General features: G+C 38.9%; 4 protein-coding genes across 5 annotated transcripts in view; 3 read left to right on the top strand and 1 right to left on the bottom strand.

The window, feature by feature from the left end:
- The first annotated feature begins 4,897 nt into the window (after positions 1 to 4,897).
- Positions 4,898 to 8,148, top strand: ift20 (intraflagellar transport 20 homolog (Chlamydomonas)). Of its 2 annotated transcripts, XM_024277983.2 has the most exons (6): positions 4,959 to 5,052; positions 6,561 to 6,605; positions 6,769 to 6,905; positions 6,974 to 7,059; positions 7,546 to 7,649; positions 7,735 to 8,148. In XM_024277983.2, the coding sequence occupies exons 3-6, from the start codon at positions 6,779 to 6,781 to the stop codon at positions 7,814 to 7,816; spliced, it is 399 nt and encodes a 132-aa protein (XP_024133751.1). In that variant the 5' UTR covers positions 4,959 to 5,052; positions 6,561 to 6,605; positions 6,769 to 6,778; the 3' UTR covers positions 7,817 to 8,148. The 2 variants fall into 2 exon arrangements, with proteins under 2 accessions (XP_024133750.1, XP_024133751.1); XM_024277982.1 differs by lacking the exon at positions 6,561 to 6,605 and having other exon boundaries at positions 4,898 to 5,052; positions 6,771 to 6,905.
- On the bottom strand, positions 8,147 to 9,171 carry lyrm9 (LYR motif containing 9). Its single transcript, XM_024277984.1, has 4 exons — positions 9,018 to 9,171; positions 8,580 to 8,730; positions 8,377 to 8,469; positions 8,147 to 8,311 (listed from the first exon to the last, which is right to left on the bottom strand). The coding sequence occupies exons 2-4, from the start codon at positions 8,703 to 8,705 to the stop codon at positions 8,294 to 8,296; spliced, it is 237 nt and encodes a 78-aa protein (XP_024133752.1). The 5' UTR covers positions 8,706 to 8,730; positions 9,018 to 9,171; the 3' UTR covers positions 8,147 to 8,293.
- Positions 9,172 to 12,191: 3,020 nt separating this feature from the next.
- LOC112149866 (integral membrane protein 2C) lies at positions 12,192 to 17,151 on the top strand. The gene is made up of 6 exons (XM_024277836.2): positions 12,192 to 12,446; positions 13,435 to 13,578; positions 13,656 to 13,838; positions 14,078 to 14,188; positions 16,051 to 16,201; positions 16,287 to 17,151. Exons 1-6 carry the CDS (start codon positions 12,354 to 12,356, stop codon positions 16,385 to 16,387), a joined length of 783 nt encoding a protein of 260 aa, XP_024133604.1. The 5' UTR covers positions 12,192 to 12,353; the 3' UTR covers positions 16,388 to 17,151.
- A 1,517-nt stretch (positions 17,152 to 18,668) lies between these two features.
- Positions 18,669 to 19,578, top strand: part of LOC112149663 (thymus-specific serine protease) — a 7,990-nt gene continuing 7,080 nt past the window's right edge. The window contains exon 1 of the mRNA XM_036214966.1: positions 18,669 to 18,958. Within this exon, the coding sequence (XP_036070859.1) occupies positions 18,898 to 18,958 (61 nt within the window). The 5' untranslated portion in view covers positions 18,669 to 18,897. The remainder of the gene's footprint in view (positions 18,959 to 19,578) is intronic.

Raw genomic sequence — 19,578 nt, forward strand, 5'->3', positions numbered from 1 at the left:
AAAAAAAACTACAATAAGTACATTTGGGTTAAGATGTCAAGAAAATCATGAAAAGGAGAAGAGTCTGCTGCCTAAAGCTGAACTTCATCCTAAACCCTACTAAAAGAGGCCAGTTACCTCAATATAGTCTTAGATAATACATACAGCCATAATTTACAAAACCTTACTATTTAAGTCACTAATAAAAACTCATAATTAAGTGTGAACTGAATTCATTGAATGGGATGTTTTTTGTTTGTTTGTTTGTTTGTTTGATAATGACAATCAACTGTAACATGTGTGCAAACAATAACAACCAAAAGCAGAATTACTGACCTAAAAAGTTTACATGTGCTACAAGGAATAGAAAATTAGCTCAATGCTACATCTTGCTTCACACTGGTCTTGGCAAAGCACGTTCAAGGACCACTTCCAATGAAATGTCTATGTACACGCATGTTCAAGCAACCTCTTCCAATGAAAAGTCTATGTACATGCATGTTCAAGCAACCACTTCCAATAAAAAGAATGTACACGCATGTTCAAGCAATCATTTTTAATGAAGTCTTTGTACATGCATGTTCAAGCAACTACTTCCAATGAAAAGTCTATGTACAGTACACGCATGTTCAAGCAACCACTTCCAATGAAAATTCTATGTACATGCATGTTCAAGCAACCACTTCCAATGAAAAGTCTATGTACATGCATGTTCAAGCAATCACTTCCAATGAAAAGTCTATGTACATGCATGTTCAAGCAACCACTTCTACTGAAAAGTCTATGTACATGCATGTTCAAGCAACCACTTCCAATGAAAAGTCTATGTACACGCATGTTCAAGCAACTATTTTTAATTAAGTCTTTGTACATGCATGTTCAATCAACTACTTCCAATGAGAAGTCTATGTACACGCATGTTCAAGCAACCACTTCCAATATAAAGTCTATGTACACACATGTTCAAGCAACTACTTCCAATGAGAAGTCTATGTACACGCATGTTCAAGCAACCACTTCCAATATAAAGTCTTTGTACACACATGTTCAAGCAACTACTTCCAATGAAAAGTCTTTGTACACACATATTCAAGCACTTACTTCCAATGAAAAGTCTATGGAAATGCATGTTCAAGTGACTACATCCAATGAAGAGTCAATGTACACACACGTTCAAGTAACCACTTCAATGAAATCTTTGTCAACATGCATTCAAACAACCATCTTGATGAAAGGTCTATCTAAACGCGTGCCCCTAAACTTCTGCTGTATTGTACTCTGCCTCTTGGTATACCCCGAAACTCTTTTGTAATGAAATTCAATGGTCTTACTATTTATAACGATGTGTACAATCCCATCTGCTTCTCTACAAATACTCCATAATTCATACAAAATATTTGTATTACTCTAGTTTCACCCCAATAAAAACTATTCCCAACTTTTCTCCTCAAATACACTCATCTGACACCTGTAATTCTCTTTCAAACGTTTTTAACAAGAACATGGTGGTTCTCATTAGTCCAGGTGATGTCTTCTTTAACAAGAAAATTATCATCAGCTGCAGTTCAACCTCTCAGCTGTTCCACCTGAGCCACTTCCATGTTTTCCTTTAGTTTCCCCAGTTTCTTAGAAATTCTTTTTTTTCTTTTTAAAGCCTGCCACAACATACAGAATGAAGCTCTTTGCGGAGGATTCCTCCACAGAGTGGACCAGTAGTGCTTAGCTATGCTTAAAAACTTCACCTTTACCACAGCCTGAGGATGCGTATGTCATTGATGATTATTATATTCATCACATGCTAATAATATTACCTGTCTTGGTCCGTTTTGTTTTCTAGGATTTTGACCCTCGGGGCACTCCATAATTAATCTAACCTTATCTGCCTCTCATCCTTTCCCTTATTTCTCTATGACCTATGTACCTTTGCCTGATTTCCTTTTTTTCTCCACCATGCTGTCTATTATTCTTTTCTCAAATCATTGATCTCGCTACTTGGATCACAGATCATGTCTGTTACAGGATGGCCATGGTGCAAAAGTTGATCTGTGATTGGAGGATAGCAGGTTTGGTTCCCACCTTGCCTGTCCATGTGTTGGAGTGTCCTTGGGCAAGACACTGAACTCCATATTGCTTTTGGTGGTTGAGGTTGGTGGTAGTGTAAGGCAGCAGAACCGCCATCAGTGTGTAATTGTGTGTGAATGGGACTATGACTATAAAGCACTCTGGGCCTTAATCCAGGTAGATAAGCACCATATAAGTATACATTATTAACAGAACCTTTGTGTTTGACTGCCAGAGAGATTTGGTTGAGACAGTTTACAGTGGAAATGCAGAAAAGAAAAGAGAGATTTTGAAAATACAGAAAATTATCATTCCATTGTATTAATAACTATTTTACACTGTAAAAAAAGTAACATCTGTCTGTCATTTTCATGAAGATGTGTGTTATTTTTACTTTGCATCATCAAATGTCTTTGATTTTGCTATGGAAAATCTTGCAGTATTTCATGCAGGGGATGTAGGGGAAGAAAATGTGTATAAAATTAATATCCATTTTTTTCTGCACGTTTGCTTTGTGAGTTTCCTGTATGTTTAGCCTTTTCCTTATTTTCTTGCCCAGCTGCATTCCTGCTCTCACACTAACACCTGGTAGGTCCGGCTAGACAAGTTGATCATGTGGTCAAGAACCAAACTTTATCTTAGTTCCACAGATCAGTTATTTCTCATTTTCTCCTATGTTAGATCACTTAATCTAGTCTGCAGTAATGTCAGCTTTTAACTTTGGAAATTTGAGCTTTCACAAAGAATGGAAATAAAACCTTCAGAACATCTGTGATCTGCACAATTGGACACCGAAGCTCATAGCTTCTTTATTACTTTAACAACCCAAAAACACTGAAAATATATAATTTTAAGTTATGAACTACGGATGTAAGCAAATACACATCTTTGTACTTGTTGTGGTTTTGCTTCATGTCTTACATGTCACAAATTTAGAGTGTAAGGAGCCTTGGGGTAATGTCTTCTTGGTTCAGCAATAGCATACAGCACAAATGGGGCACAAGGGTGGGAGTCATGCCCCTCCAGATGTTCTCCATCAACTGGTGAAGAGAGAGAAAAGATGGATGTCAACTGTGCCTTTTTTCAACAAGAGCACAATGAAATGGGTTTAAAATAAGAAATAAGTTTCACTATTTCTGATGTATCTTGATGAAACCATTGATTAAATATTTCTGAGCTTTTTAAGTTTTAATGAATATTAAACTGAAGTAATGCTAATTGGTTTAACAGCGTCTATGACCCCATCCCAGCTGATTTGGGTCCTTTGGCTCCACATATTGAGGACTTAATGTCATATTTGGGTTTTATATAAGCCAAACTTGATCAGTCCAAAACTCTCTTCCAAGGCTGTGAAGTTAAAGGCATTTTTCACAGCAGTTCTCTAAGACAATGATCCATGCTTTCATTGCTGGATCATTGAAACATATATCTCAGGCAGAAAGACACCTCTCTGGCGCCTCCTGCTGGTCTAGAAAGCTGTTGCTCAATTCCACTTGAAGTTTCAGAGAAGCCATAATCTATGTTTGTGTATTTTAAAGTTTAATTATAACTCTTTAATTTGGGCCTGCATTACTCAGTTATCATTGGTTTTACGACTGCCACAAAGGAAACCAGGGTTTGCTTTCCAAGGGGCACAATGAGCTCCACTGTGGGTTCTCAGGCAAAACCATTCATGCCATAACTATATAGCCTTTTAGGGGGCCCAGGGCTGAGTCTCCCTAGCCTGCTGGTCCCCAGCCCAGTTCAAATACACGGTTGTGGAAGGGCATTCGATGTAACCCGTTTTGTCAAATCACCATTGACAACTGCTTTGTTGTTGTGAAAGGTGCGCAACTCTTATATATATATATATATATACTTTTTTTTTTTTTTTTTGCTCTGAAGACCTGAAACAATCTTCCCCACAGTGGTGAAGGGGGAAGGGGGCAGAAGACTTGGAAGGATGGCAAATTAAAACAGCAGAGTGGAAGGCTAAAACAAATGAAATGATAAAAAAATGCATATTTTGAACAGTTTTATTATCTATGTTAACAGCATGGAAGATTTTGGTAAAGGCCAGGATGGACTTGTGTTTTAACAATCTATCCTACCTCATGAGATTCTTTTACCCATGTGCAGGCTTAATAACTGGGGTGAAGCAAATTATTTCAGGGTCTCAAATTTAATTTAAAAATATTGCCTTTGATATTATAGCAATTCATAAAGAAACTTATATTGACAGTTTCTAATCATAGTCCCCCAGTCTGGATGAAGCCTATCTACTACACTATTTGAAAATGTAGTTGTAGAGTTAGATAAGCTAATTCTTATTTAAGGATCCTGGTACATCGCCTGTCGTCCCTAGGAGAGAATTACTCCTTCATGTGGACGTCCCTGAGGTTTCTTATTTTTTCCCAAAATTGGGTAGTTTTTCCTCACTGAGAAGGAGGGTGTAAGGGCAGGGATGCCAGGTTAACTTAGTTAGTTTAGTTTAGCAACAAGCTGACTTTATGTCTTCTTTGTACATTTACCAGTAAGCACTGAGACGATCTCATCGTGATATTGCGCTGTATAAATAAAACTGAATTGAATTGAATCGAATAGTCAACAATGATACAAATATATTGGCTCAGTAATTGGGGCCAGGTAGGGTGATCATTTGTTCCTCATCGATTTTCTCCTGTTCTTAAGAGTTCTTTGAGCTTTTGTCTTCTTCTGATCTCAGGTCATCTGAAAGGAAACAGCTTTAAGGATTAATGTAGTCCCTGGTGATTGCACGCGCACATGGAGGCTTTAAAATGGACAATACGTTTATTCTTGTTTTCCCAAACGGGCGATAAATACTTTAGAAAAGCGTGAAACAGACTTCTCGGAAATGTGGATGACATCAAGGCCGGCGGTAAGCTCGTGCGCACGCGCAAAGGCGCTGTGTGCGGTTGCCTTGGCAGCGGAGGAGGAAGAGGCGGAGCGTCATGGTGAGACCCTTATGAAGAGGACCAGAGCCGTGCACGGTAACGCCAGGGGTTTATTAAGGTGAGTGTACGTTTTCAAAGCCAGAGTTTAGTTCACTAGTCTTACCGGAACGTGTTTAACGCAGGTTAACAGCTGTTAACTCACCATTTCCCTACGTGTTAGCCTGCTAGCTGTTAGCCGCAAAGCATCGAGGAGGAAAAACAGATGACTGGGGTTCACGTACTACGTGTACAATGCTAAAAACTATCTCTAACAATTCTGCCAAAGTCTGACACCGTGAAGCTCTGAGTTTCGAGTCTTGGTTCGAGCTCACCGGGATAGGAAAATCCAACGTTCCGGTTTACTCTTTTTCTGAATACTTGTTTTAAAAAAGGAAAAAAAGATTTTGCTGTACTGGAAACCGGTTTAACAAATGGATATTTTAAAAAAAAATCATCCCGAACTATTTTTAGAAAGATGAGCAGATCTAATTTGACTTTGTTGTCGCGGTAACGTTAAATTATTGCTTTTTTGGGCATCATTTCTTACCGTAGATATTTACTGGTAGGATCATTTTTGACGTCACTCACTGATTGATTTATTTTGTTTTTTTTAATCTAAAACACAATGAATGCAGAAGGTTAATCACAAAGATAGTCAACGTATAACATGCATTACAACTTGAACAATCCAAGAATGTTCTTAAAACATGAAGGGGATTTGATGAGACATAAATGTAGAACTTTTAGAAATCAAATTAAATCATCTTCATTTTTTGACTCCAGGATGAGTTAATGTTTCTTTCTGAATCTTCATATTTTCTAATGAGGTGTTACATGGTTTAAAATTCACAACAAGCAGATGAAAACAGCCCCACACACATACAGGCAAACCAGGAAGTGCCCAATGCTGCAGTGCTTTAAAGGACCACTGGAGGCAGCATTTCCCCACTGACTCCAATGTTAAAAAGTCCAGCTCATGTACATTATGTAATGTACATTATGTTTCTTAATCGTATTACAGAACCACACAATTACACACACTCTCACATATACTTTATTACTATTGTTCTTAACCAGTTGTTTGGGTTTTATAATAGCTGAGATGTTCTGTAGCTGTGACAGAGTTCGGGGTGAAGATCTGACTGACAGAGGATCAGCTTTCAGCCTTCTTGTTTGCTGTGGTGGTGAACATTTAAATAAACATCACCTTGTGTGGTTTTATAATGTTGGACAGACGCCTTCATAACACCATCTGTTAGTTAGAAGGACTGTTAACACTGAAGTTCTGTTCATAAACTTCCAAGTAGATGAATACTATAGTAAATAAATGTTCTTTTTGTGTTACTACAGTATGGCTAAAGTAACGCAGTTGCTGTATTGATCTGCTGAATGTAGAAATAGGTTGAGCCAAGAGGAAAAACTTTGTCCTGTTAAGGTAGTAATTTCATTTTTCTAAACCCCTGCTGGTTTGTCAACAGCCCATAACCGGACTGGACTGTATCAGCATGTTTTATGACTTTAGCACAGACGATAAAGTAATATTGTGAGTGGAAGGAAGAGTAGGGATCAGTTCCATCTGTCTTTCAGGATCCGTTCACTGTTGCATCCAAGTCAAATTTACCCTCATGCATATGTAAAATAACTCTTTATGGTTATTTCCACATTAAAAAAATATGTTTCTTTTAAAACCTCATAAAAAAAACATGTTTTATCATTGTGGATCAGACTACTGTATCTGGCTAAAAGGGCGCTGATGGTTTGAGAAGTCTTGGTAAAAACCTGATGTTTGACCTCCAGGAGGCTCCATGGCTAAAGATCCGTTGGCTGAAGCTGGCTTCCACTTTGATGAGCTAAACAAGCTGCGGGTTCTGGAGCCAGATGTGAGCCAGAACACGGCAGAGCTGAAGGAGGAGTGCAGAGAGTTTGCGGACAGTAAGAATCCACGGATGCTGTTGTCCACCTCCACCCACAGCCACTATAGACCTGTGTCATCATTGCAGAGATCGGACATTTCCATAAGATTGTGGACGGTCTCATCAGTACAGTGGACGGGTTGGCCAAGGAGGCGGAGACTGAGAAGATGAAGGTGAGGTTCTCCTCCTCACAATTCATCAGTGCTGTGTTAAAAGTACTGAAATACTATTTCTCAATACTGAATCCTGAATGTAGTAGAGTTCATTACTAGATTATTTTAATCTAAAAGTAACAAGTTTTACCAGGAAGAATTTCCTTTACTATAAAAAAAAAGTTCTTGTTCCTGAACATTTAATTTTTTGGACCAGTTTTAACAAGTAAGTTGAAATGAGTAATTGAAATTCAGAACTGAATCTACATAAAATAGAGGCAGGAAGTACAGAAAAGAAGCAAAGACAATGGACTAAAGATGAATGACATGCGGAGAGGAGCTCAGGACGGAGAGAAGTGTGTGGAAACCTGCCACTGCCTTAGCCAATCAGAATTGGCTAAGGCAGTTGTGTTGGATCTACTGTTTTTAACATCAGTTTATGTTTAATGTTCGGTAATCGCACTGAAACAAAAACCACTCCTCATTGGCCGATGTCACTTCCTGCAGGCCATTGGAGCCAGAAACCTTCTGTCATCAGTGGCGAAGCAGAGGGAGGAGCATCAGCAGCTGCTACAGGCACTGATCGCTGAGAAGAAGATGCAGCTTGAGAGGTAACACCCATATATAATAAAACACCCCCAAACTGCAGCTAGGATGCTGCACACTTCCTGCTAACAGCTGCTGTTTTTTTTTAAGGTACCGGGTGGAGTACGAAGCTCTGTCCCAAGTGGAGGCGGAGCAGAGCGAATTCATCAACCAGTTCATCCTGCAGAAGTGAGGCCCAACTCACCTGTCTGAAGCTGCTGCCTACTGCTGAGCCCCCTTTCTATCGGGGGGGGGGTCCCGATGGAGCTCCAGGAAGCATTAGGACCTGACACGAATACAAGCTGAAACCCAAACCGGGTCTGACTCAGCAGGTGCTGTTTACATATTAGTTCTTGGGACGTGGAGCAATTGTGATGTACAATAATGTTTTCTTCTTCAAACTACATCCGTTTCCTTCCTAGACTTGAGGAATGGGTGATGGTGTCAAACACTGTAAGCAGTTAAAACATCATCCCACCTGTAAAGTTATCCTGAATAAAAATAAAAAAAGAAAACAAAAACCTTTTTGACACCAGGCTGGACCTTTTATTTTTAGTGGAAACTCATGGAGTCATCTTAAACCTGCCACCAGTGGACTATTGAGGTGCTGCAACATAGAGGACTTCTTGGCTTATGCCCCGTTTGGAAACAGAAGGTGGGAGCAGCACGCTCACCTGCTCCGGCAGTACTGTGAGAGAAAATAGATCCATTTAATTACACATTATATTAAACTACAGCTCCCATGATGCTCACCTTCTCCAGGATCCAGTCTGCATCTGCAATTGCCCGGCTTATCATAAGGAGGATCCTTTCTGGGTCTTGTTCATCAGAATGGCTGTTGTAGCTCTGCAGAGGATAAAGAGCAATCTCTATAACCACACTCTTATTATTACTAACTCAGAGGTCAAGTAGTGTCCAGATGTTTACCTTTAACCTGAGTGAAGATGAACTCTCACCTGTCGGATGGCGTGCCTGTAGTGCTGCTGCATGGCGGCAGACGGCAGCTGCCTGCAGCACCTCAGCAGGTACCTGTACAGCTGGACAGGTGTCTGAATGAGCTCTGCTCCAGGTAAGGGGGGCATCTCACCTCTGAGCTTCCTGTTGGTTCTGAGTGACAGGAAAGAGAAAACTTTATTATACAAAACATAGAAAGATGTAGATGCATATATGGGGCTGGTCTGTGACTCTATTTTTTTTTTACTCCCAATAATAAATGTATATATATACATTTTAGAAAGAAATAATCTCTTAACGTTTGTCCTCTGGTGTTTTAAATAAAGGTTTGATTAAAAAAACTGGGTTGGTTAAGTTAGGACGTAAAGGACAAATAACTCGCCCGCTACGCTATTGTGAAGCACGTGACTTTCCCCCTATTTTTCACGGACATTACTCACCTCAGACACGCGTTCACGCAACGTGGACACCGTCACGCATCCCCACAGGATTAAAAAAAAACCCGCCCCGTTGCTGCTTAACCTGACAAAAACCACATTTGTCGGATGTTTATGCTAGCCAGGAGCATAATGCGCATGCGCAATTTTGACAACTTCCTGTTTGCAGTAAACTTTCGTTGTAAATGGGGTCTTTTCCTCTTTTAAAGTAGGACTATATGAAATGTCACTTGAAAAACGGCTGCATGAATACATGCACAGTATTTTACCCACATTAACGGCGATGTTTGCGCGCACGCGGACATCTGCATACTTATATTTATGCTAATACAAATGTGTCCACTACTCTCTATAAATGTAATGTATATGTATTATTGTAATCATTTTTATTATTACAATGTTAAATTTTCCTGTTCACGACAGATCCCAATGTCATCTGCAAACACGATGGTCCTCAGAAATTCCAATCTAACCTCATTTGCTAGTCCGTTCATCAGTCCCATCTCCACCATGATCTCCTCTGTTACACCTTCAGAACATCCCATCAGCTGTTATAAAGTCAAAGCATCTGATTAATAATAATAATGAAGTGTATGTGTGTGGCTGTGTGGCTCTGTGATGCACTGGAAACCTGTTCTAACAGCAGCTGGGATAGGCTCCAGCAGTGCTGTGACCCTAAACCGGATTAAGTGAGTTTAGGAAGTGAATAGATGAAGCAGAAAGCCCATTCCAACCTGCTTGTAGACACCTCTTTATCTCTCTCCAACACTGTTGTTCCGGACTTTTTTCTCCTTCATCTGCTCCCTGCTCTCACAGATGACATCAACCATCAGCAGACTGCACCACTTTGTGGTTGTAGGAAACAATTTTATTAAAAAGTAAAGTAAAATGTGTGTGTATTTGTATTACAAAAACACATTTGGTTGAAGGAAACAACATTTATAAATGTTAAAAATCCCGAATTTTACTGATTATATGGTCACAGAGAGATTTGGCTTGTTTGGAGAAACGTTCTCCTCTTATAAAACCTCACTATGATCTTTTTTAAATCTTGGATGGTAAATGCAAATAGTTATACCTAGACCTTTAAACATCTACATTATTTTTCCTGACAGGCAAAATCCAATTTAATAAACATTTCACTAACAGATGTTTCACATTTTAAGGTTGAAAGTTCCTATCCTGAAATGTAAAGACATTTTATGAAGTAATATTTGTTTGAATCAAATTAGAAGGAAATTGAGATTTTTTTTTTAAATCAAACTTTCTAAACTGCAAAGTCTACAGTTTTAGAAATATACATGTTTATTTTACAGTTTAAAAAGTCAACGCTTACTTCTATTATAAAATCAGTGCTTTCAAAATCTCTTTGATACAAACAAAAAAAATACTTTTCATTGACAACAGCTCTGCAATGGACTGGTAAACAATCCTATCTGAACCCCACATTCACCCAGTGATCGCAGGGATAGGCTCCATCAACCCCATGCACTTGAAAGGGAGTAAATGGATGGGTGGATGGATTTGCAACATTTTTAAACCTGGTTAAGGTTGTTCCATTTCAGATGTATACTCTCTAAACTAAATTTTTCTAAATGTGCCCAAAAACAGACAATCATTTCTGTTTTGAAATAAGTCTGAATTTGAGAGTATTTTTTTTTCCTTAACCTTAGCTCTAATATTTCCACTTTTCTTTGTCATACTAACTAGACCACTTTTCCTTGATTTAATATTGTGAAATACATATTCAGAATATATGCTTTCTTTAGAGTATAGATTTATTTTGCAATGCTTCAGATTATTTCTTATGTAAGTATTTTTTTAATTGTGTGAGTGAAAGAATAAAGCCAGCAGAAAAGATTTTCTATTAAAACTGAGGCTTTGCCCTGTAAATTCCCATCCTGTCTTATTTTTAGAGGCCAGCAGGGGTCCTCGGCGTTCCTTCTTCCATCAATCCATTATTCAAACTCAAGATTTCACAGTTACTGTGGACAAAGGCAAAGAACACCTTGGACAGGTCACTGGTCCATCACAGAGACACACAACTATACACAAACTCAGTGAGTCACGCGTAATAGACAATCTGGAGTTACAAATTAATCTATGAAGCATGTTTTTTGACTGGAAGGAAGCCCGAGTGCAGAAAATCCACACATGCAGGAGAATATGCAAAATCCACACAGAAAGACCTTGAACCAGGACCAGAAGTGGTGAAAATGACTACACCTCAGATTTGGCCTCTTTAGGTCATCAAATTATACTTTTTCTTGAACATGCATGAAGCTTAAACAAAACCAAAAAATCCCTCTTCTAGGATATGGAGTGATGTCAGTTGATCAAACGTTGAGAAACTTTGAAATGACAGCTATAAGAAGACACCCGATACAAAAATAGAAATGTTATATTTAAAAAGTAACACTTTATTTGGTGCATATTAAGAATTTCAGCAACTGAACTGACTGGGAAGAACAGAGTTGTTATGACCTACTTTTTTTCTTATGTCTATACATCGTGTATGGACATTGTGTTTAAGCACATTGTTGATGATCTTGTCCTCTTTTTTTTTACCCCTCCACCCCAATCCATTGCCCTTAGCAAGGGCCCCTTTTTATTCTTCTATTTGTATTTCTGTTTTCCGTCTGATCTTGTTGGGGTGCTACTGAAAAATTTCATGTACAAATAAAAACTAAATGCAGTTTTTCTTAAACAGAATGACTTATTTCTGTGCCCTCTGCTAAGAAACTGGATTTGACCCTAGCATGTTGGACTTCCGATCTTTAATAATAGGAAAACTATAAGAGTTTTTGACTGTTTTCTAAGATCTACAAAGAAAAAGAGACAACTTTTTCAAAGAAATAATCCAAATTAAATTTAAAAAGTATCATAATACAATATGAACTAGTTTTAAAAACACATTCTTTTCTTCATTTGCATCTGACCAACAAGAAAACACTGAAATATTGTTAGCATAATAGAAAAAAAATAGCATTATACGCTAAACAAAAACACAAATAGGCTTTACATGGCTGTGCTAATTTTTTTTAAATAAGTTTATTTGAAAAAATGATAATAGCAACAACAAAAAATATTAGTTTAGTTAAATAAATAAATAAATAAATAAAATAATAATAATAATAATTAAAAAAAATAAAATAAATTAAAAAAAAGCAGGCTGGTCCTTTAACCGCCACTGGAGGAGGAGGAGGGGGGACTTCCGGCGCACGGGGACAAAAACAGAGCAGCATCCTGACGGTGAACGAAAGCACAGGAGACAGATACCGCTCACTCACGCGCTGCTGCAGGAAGAAGAACCGAACCGACGGAACCATCGTCTTCACCATGGTGAAGATCAGCTTCCAGGCTGTGGCAGCACAGAAGGAGGAGAAGGAGAACGATGGCGACAAGACGGAGATCCTGATTCCTCATCCGATGGTGGGAAGACGCCGCCTCTTGTTTCAGCCTGTTTGGTTATGCAGCCGTGCACGCGCACGTTCACGAGCAGCAGCGTTTGATCATTTTATTTATTTATTTCTGAATCGCCATTTGCTCTAAAAAAAATGAATATTTCTTTGTTGGTGTTTCTGCGGCTGCGCGCGCGCGTGCTTTAAACCGAATTTATCAGACGGGGCTTCGGCCTCCTTAGAGGCGCGCGCTGGAAAAATGCTGCTTTGGCTGACAAAATGGCCCGTGAGCTTCCTCCGCCTGTGCGCGTGCGCGTGTCAGGCCTCTAATCAATGAAACATGACAGAATTCACCTGAAGGGTGGCCAGCTGGAGGACGCTGCCGCACAGCCACAGATGGGCCTGTTTGTCAGAAGGAACGCAGAGGCCCTGCAGAAGGTGGTCCTGACCTTCTGTCTCTGAGGCTACCAGACAGAACTTCCTGTTCCACCTGAGTCACTGCTCTGAAACATGCAGATCTTTGCTCTGAAATTTGCAGGATCTGCAGATCTTTGCTTTGAAACCAGCAAAATCTCTGCTCTGAAACATGCTGGAGCTGCAGATCTCTGCGCTGAAACATGCAGGATCTACAGATCTCTGTTCTGAAACATGCAGATCTCTGCTCTCAAACCTGCAGATCTCAGCTCAGCAGAGGATCCGTCTTTGATCACTTTGCTGCAGGAAGTCAGCAGGACATCAGCTCCTTGTGTGGGCTCCTTCAGTGGAGTGTCAGCCCTTCTGGCTGTTAACGGAGACTCTACGCTCTGTGTGTAGTACCACCCGCCCACACAGGTTTGCGGCGGCAGACGGGCTGCTAGACTGGAGGCGTACGACGGATTACTCACCACGTCCGTCTCGCTTTCATTAGCAGTTCCTCTTCTGGCTGTGATTTTTGGAGCTCTTCTTCATAGAGACTTCACTTGAATGAAGATCTCCACAAACGTTTGTCTGAACAAACTCTGATTGTGTTTACTTTCAAGGATGAGGAGGGGCTGGTCCTGCCGCTGCGTCCTAAGAAGTCTCCCCTCAATGGCCTCTGCTGCCTGACCTTCACACTGGTCGTCTTCATGGCGAGTCTGGTCCTGGCCTCCATCTATGTCTACCGTTTCTACTTCATTCCTCATGTAAGCTCTCCTCCCAACTCCTCACAGCAGGGAGGATGTGTCTGCTAATCTGAATGCTAACCGACGTTACTGCACAGATGCCGGAAGAGAACCTGTTCCGCTGCCAGGTGCGTTACGAAGACCCGGTGTACGCCCCTCTGCGCGGGCGCCAGGAGCTGCAGGAAAATGTGGGCATCTACCTGAACGACAACTACGAGAAGATCACCGTCCCTCACTTTGGAGGCAGCGACCCTGCAGACATCATTCATGACTTTCAGAGGGTGAAGAGAATCGCACATCCGTTCAATTCTAAAAACTTTCATTTTTACACTCAGACGCTCCATGAAACAAGTCTTTCTACGATCCAGCAGACTTTAACTGCGACCCCACTTTAAAAGTGGAGACTTCACTATGTCTAAAAAAACTGACTTTCAGATATTTTAAACCTTTTAATGTATTGGAAGTATAACATCCATCAGTCTCTGTATATTAACGTTGACTTCCGCTTTTCCTGTTGCAGGGACTGACTGCTTATCATGACATCGCTTTGGACAAATGCTACGTCATTGAGCTCAACACCACCATTGTGATGCCTCCACGCAGCCTTTGGGAGCTCCTGGTCAATGTGAAGGTAACAACAGCAGCAGTCAGAAGAAACGCGCTTTCTCAATCAAAGCTTCTGATATTTGTTTGAAAATCAAAAAGCCTTGTCGTTTTTAAGACATGTTTTATGCACAGTGGGAGTAGCTTCTTGGAAACACATTTCTGGCTTGTGGGCGAGACTGTTGGCCCATCTTTGAGATCTCTGTCTGCGCTCTTGCGTGGGAGCTTATAGCCTCAAGCTAGCATTAGCAGCGCAAATTGGATCAATCCAGCGGTACCGTTTTGAACCAGGGGCCAGATTGTACGAGCATGGGAGCATTCAAGGCTCATCGTGTCTCGCACACCTAAGCGTGTGAGAGCGGAGGGGAGAAATGCGACTTTGACACGCCCATTTTAGTAAGTTCATCATTAGTGTGAGCTTTTTCTAGCATCCAGTTTTCTAATCCAATGCGATTTGGATAAGAAATACTCTAATTATAAATTATTTTGTATATGCCCTTTATTATGAGAAAAATGCTATAAGAACATGCTAAAAAATACAACTTTCATTGGAGTGCATCTTTCAGTATATTAAGTCATGCTGTGTTTTACAGTTTGGTGGTCATGTGACCCAAAAAATTGGGGAAAAAATAAGATTGAGTGTGGAACTACGTTTGTTTTCTAGAAATGCCTTCAATTCTTTTGGAGCTGAGAATCCACTTGCTGTCCTAGCAGCAGATTTTTTTTCTTTTAAGTCTAGGACAGGGGTCTGCAGAGCCACATGTGGTTCTTTTAGTGGCTCTCCAGCTGAAGAAAAAAATAAAATGATTGCAATTTTCAAAAATTTTAGAGTTTAGCTTCTGTCTTAGCAACATGGTAACATTTTTTTTGCTAGCTTGTTGTCTACTGGGGTTTTTAGGCTAATTTTGAGTTTAGCTTCTATTTTAGCATCATGCTAATATTTTTGACTTATTTAGTTTAGTGATTAATTTTATGCTAATTAGGAGTTTAGCTAATATTTTACCAAAATGCTGATGTTTTCAGCTAAATTGTTATCTTCTCAAGTTTTTTGGAATAATTTAGAATTTAGCTTCTATTTTAGCAACATGCTAACATTTTTGACTAATTTAGTTAACTAAGGAATTTTAGGCTATTTTGGAATTAAGCTAATAATTGAGCAACGAGCTAGAATTTTTTTTTCTTGGCTGATTTGGCCTCTAATGAGTTTTTCATGCTAATTTGGAGTTTAGCCAGTATTTTAGCAATATGCTAACATTTTTAACTAATTTGTTATCTACTGGTGTTTTTAGGCTAATTTAGAGTTTAGCTTTTATTTTAGCAACATGCTAACATTTATGGCTGACTTCATTTACTGAGGAATTTTTTGCTAATTTGGAGTTCAGCTAGTAATTAAGCAGCAAGCTAGTTTTTTTTCGCTAATTTGACATCTACTAAAGGTAAAATTTAAAAACAAACAAAATCCGATTTTGTTTGTTTTTACATTTTTGCTTTTGTTCATGCCAAAAATACTTCATATAATTCACACTTACTAAAAAATAAAAAAAACAATTAGAAAGTCATGAATGCCAATTTTCTTAAAGGCTAAAGTAAGTCCCAAATGATCCCAAATGGCTCTTTTACTGTTAGAGGTTGCTAGGATATTGTAAAAAAAAAACACATTTATACATGTTTTAAACATTTAAAACACATTTAATTAAGAAACATGTTTTTTAAATGTCTCCGTTACCTATTTCAAAATGGGACCTTTTTTCCTGATTAATTAGCTGTATGACCAGTGATTCATGATGCTTCCTGTAGGGTTAAATCCCCAAATTTAAAAGGAGTTTAAGCTTCTGGTAGGACGCCTGGGTTGTTTTTATTCACTCTGATTTGTGTTTCTACCTTTGGCAGAAGGGAACCTACCTGCCTCAGACTTACATCATCCATGAAGAGATGGTGGTGACGGGCAAAGTGCACAACATGCGTCAGCTGGGACCTTTCATCTACCGGCTGTGCAACGGGAAGGAAACGTACCGCCTGAGCCGCCGCATCGCCCGCAAACGTAAACTTTTTTTTAACCTGAGATCACCTGAATGTACCAAATGCAGAACAGACCTAATCCAGTTGTGGGTTTTTACTCTCCTCAGGCATCAACAAGCGGGAGGCGAAGGACTGCCACCAGATCCGCCACTTTGAGAACACTTTTGTGGTGGAGACGCTCATCTGCGATCAAGAGCGGAGCACCTAAGACATATTTCCACTCACCACCCCAGCCACTGTAGCACCCCCCATCCCTGTGGATCTGACCGTGTCTGAGTTGCACTTTACTTGTAATTTTTTTGATGTCTTAATGTAATAGTTTGTTTTTTCTCTACCAGTTCCTGCCTGTGTTTTTGTTTGTTCCATAGATTTACCTGAAGCGTGATGCAATACTGACATTTTGGTTCTATCACAGGATTCTCATGTAGCAAATCCTTAAACCAGTAATAAAGGATCATTTCAGGACTTCTCATCTTCCTCTTTGGGGATTTGTATGAAGGTAACAGTTTCCATGCATCGTCAAGGAGACCATGTTTTTTTTTTTTTTTTTCAAACGCCCCTGGAGGTTGAACTAACAGTCATTTGTGACGCATGATAATTTGCTTTTGTAAGTAAATATTAATTAAGGATTTCCTGCTGCTTGCTTGCATCTTCCCATGCCTGCTTTCTTGCTCATAAGGAAGGCTTCTCTGGGCCTTTAGACTGCACTCATCCCTATAAGTAACACTTTTGAGGTTATACTTTGTTGAACCTTTTTTGATCTTTATTCCTCACTTCTATGAAACATTTTTGCCTTTGCATGTATTTGTGGGGCAGAGCAAAGTGGCACTCGGAGAATGTTTTGTAAAAACGACGTCTAAAGCCTTAGTCCTAAGACTGGACTAAAGTCCATGCAAACAAAACTCATGTTAGCTGAACTGAACCATTTTTGATCTATATATTTTGTCTGTGAATAAACATGACTGAAACAAGTGTTGTGCTGTTTTATATTCATAAATACACTGAAAACATTTCCATGTAATCTAATGGTCACCCATAGAAGTTTCCTGACACTGCTACTTCAACTCAAGCTGTTTCTGCCAATAAAGGTTAAAGGATTAAACCAAAGCATCGTTGGTCTAACCAATCAATCTTCACATCTCCACTTCCTTGTGAAAGTGATGTCAACATGACTGAAAAAGTCTCTTTAACAACAAAAATAATACCTAAATCTGGAGCTCAGCATACATGAAAATGAAGGTGACCGTTTGTTCTCCAACATTTATGTTGATGCACAAATAGAATTTGACGGCTAACAGAAACTTTCAAGCCATAAACGAACGCAGAGAATAAAAATCGTAAAAAAAAACATCAGAACACAGGAAGATGGTCACATCCAAATTAATTTAAAGCTAAGTGAAATATGATTTTTTTGCATGTGTGAATTTACCGTGTGTGAGAATAACCATGTGTGTGAATTTACCATGTGTGTCTTTTTACCATGTGTGTGGATTTAGAATGCGTGTGAATTACCAAGTGTCCATTTACTATGTGTGAATTTACCATGTGTGTTAGAAGTGTTGATTTACTGTGTCTTTTTACCATGTGAGTGGATTTAGAATGTGTGTGAATTACCATGTGCGTGAATTTACCATGTTTGTAGGTGTACCACAAGTTGATTTACCATGTGTATGAATTTACCATGTGTCTTTTTACCGTGTGTTAATTTAGAATGTGTGTGAATTACCAAGCGTGTGAATTTACCATGTTTGTGGGAGTACCATTCGTGTGAATTACCATGAATGTCCATTTACATTGTGTGTGAGTTTATCATGTGTGTGATTTTTTTACATTTGTGTGTTAACAGTGTGTGTGAATTTAACATCTGTGCATTTAACATGTTTATAAAATGTAACTTTTTTGTGGGTTAACCAAATGTGTGAATTTACAAGGTGTGTGAGTTTCCTGTGTGTGAGTTTCCCATGTTTATGGATTTACCATGCGAGTTATCTTACCATGATTGTGAATTTACAGTGTGTCAGTTTACCATGTCTGTGAATTTTTCACAAGTGGGACTTTATCATGTATGTGAGTTAACCAAATGTGTGAAATTACCATTTTTACCATGTGTGAATTTATCATGTGTGTTAGTTTACCATTTATGTCAACCATGTGTATGTGTGTGTGAGTTTATAATGTGTGTTTCCTGTGTGTGGACTTACCATGTTTGTGAATTTACTATGTGCGCCTGAATTAACCGTGTGTCAACAAGCATGGGTGAATAGTCCAAGTGATCATTTTAGTTTCCATAATCATGTCAGATGAAAACAGCAAAATTAAAGAAGCACAATTAAGGCTGAAGAACCAACGGAAAGATGTCACTAAAAATAAACCAGACAAAAGTGACTTTTTTTTTCTGAAAGCAAAAATAAAAGTGACATTTTTCTTGCTTTTACTGAAGCAGAAAACATCTTAGCTGTGTTTGTAATTCAATCACTCTTAAGAAAAAGTCATTATGAAGCAAAACCAGTTTCCTCACTAAGCTGACTCTGTCCTCTGCTGAGCAGTTTCTCTTTCACACTGTTCATGTGGAAAACAGAGATCATGAGTGTTCATCCTATCCCTCACCTTGACAGCATCTATAAAAGCAGCTTTTTGAAGTGCTTGAGAAGCATCAGCCCGTCAGTAGCAGATCAACTGCATTATAGTTCAGCTTTAGGAGTCCTGAAGTGATTGACGATGCTTTGCTTTTCTGTCTGCTGCCTTGTGTCTCTGCTGTTCCTGAGCGCTGTAGATTCTGGTAAGTAGAATAACTTTAGTTGATGCAATAAAATTAATAATTCTAAATGTGTGAAATCAGGAATCTGAATAGATGATGAGGTTAATAATAGTGCTGCCACAAACGATTATTTTAATAGTCAACAATTATTTTTTTTAGATTAGTCAACTAATGCGCAAACTGGATGTAAAGCACACATCTTAACCATCATTAGCTTTAAACTAACTAAAAACTAGATATATAGCATTACCTGCAATAATGCTACAGTGAATGCTGTTAGCTGAATTTGGCTGCTAAAGAGGTTAGTGCTGATAGCTGAAGACTTTGAAATTGATGGCTAAAAACACTGAAGTTGACAGCTGAAAACTGAAAGCTGATAACCAGCTAAAATATTATCTAAATGCCAAATTAGCATAAAAAACTGAAAAAATGCCCGAGTTAGCAAAATATCTAGCATGCAGCTGAAATATTAGCTAAACTCCCCAAATAGCCTTAAAAACAAAAAAGCCTAGCCAAAACAGCTAGAATATAGCTGAAATATTAGCTAAACACTAAAATAGCCTAAAACACACAAAAAAGTCCAAATTAGACAAAACAGCTAGCATGTAACTTAAATATTAGCAAAACTCCAAATAGCCTAA

This window comes from Oryzias melastigma, linkage group LG13 (assembly GCF_002922805.2).
Source record: "Oryzias melastigma strain HK-1 linkage group LG13, ASM292280v2, whole genome shotgun sequence".
Taxonomy (NCBI): Eukaryota; Metazoa; Chordata; class Actinopteri; order Beloniformes; family Adrianichthyidae; genus Oryzias; species Oryzias melastigma.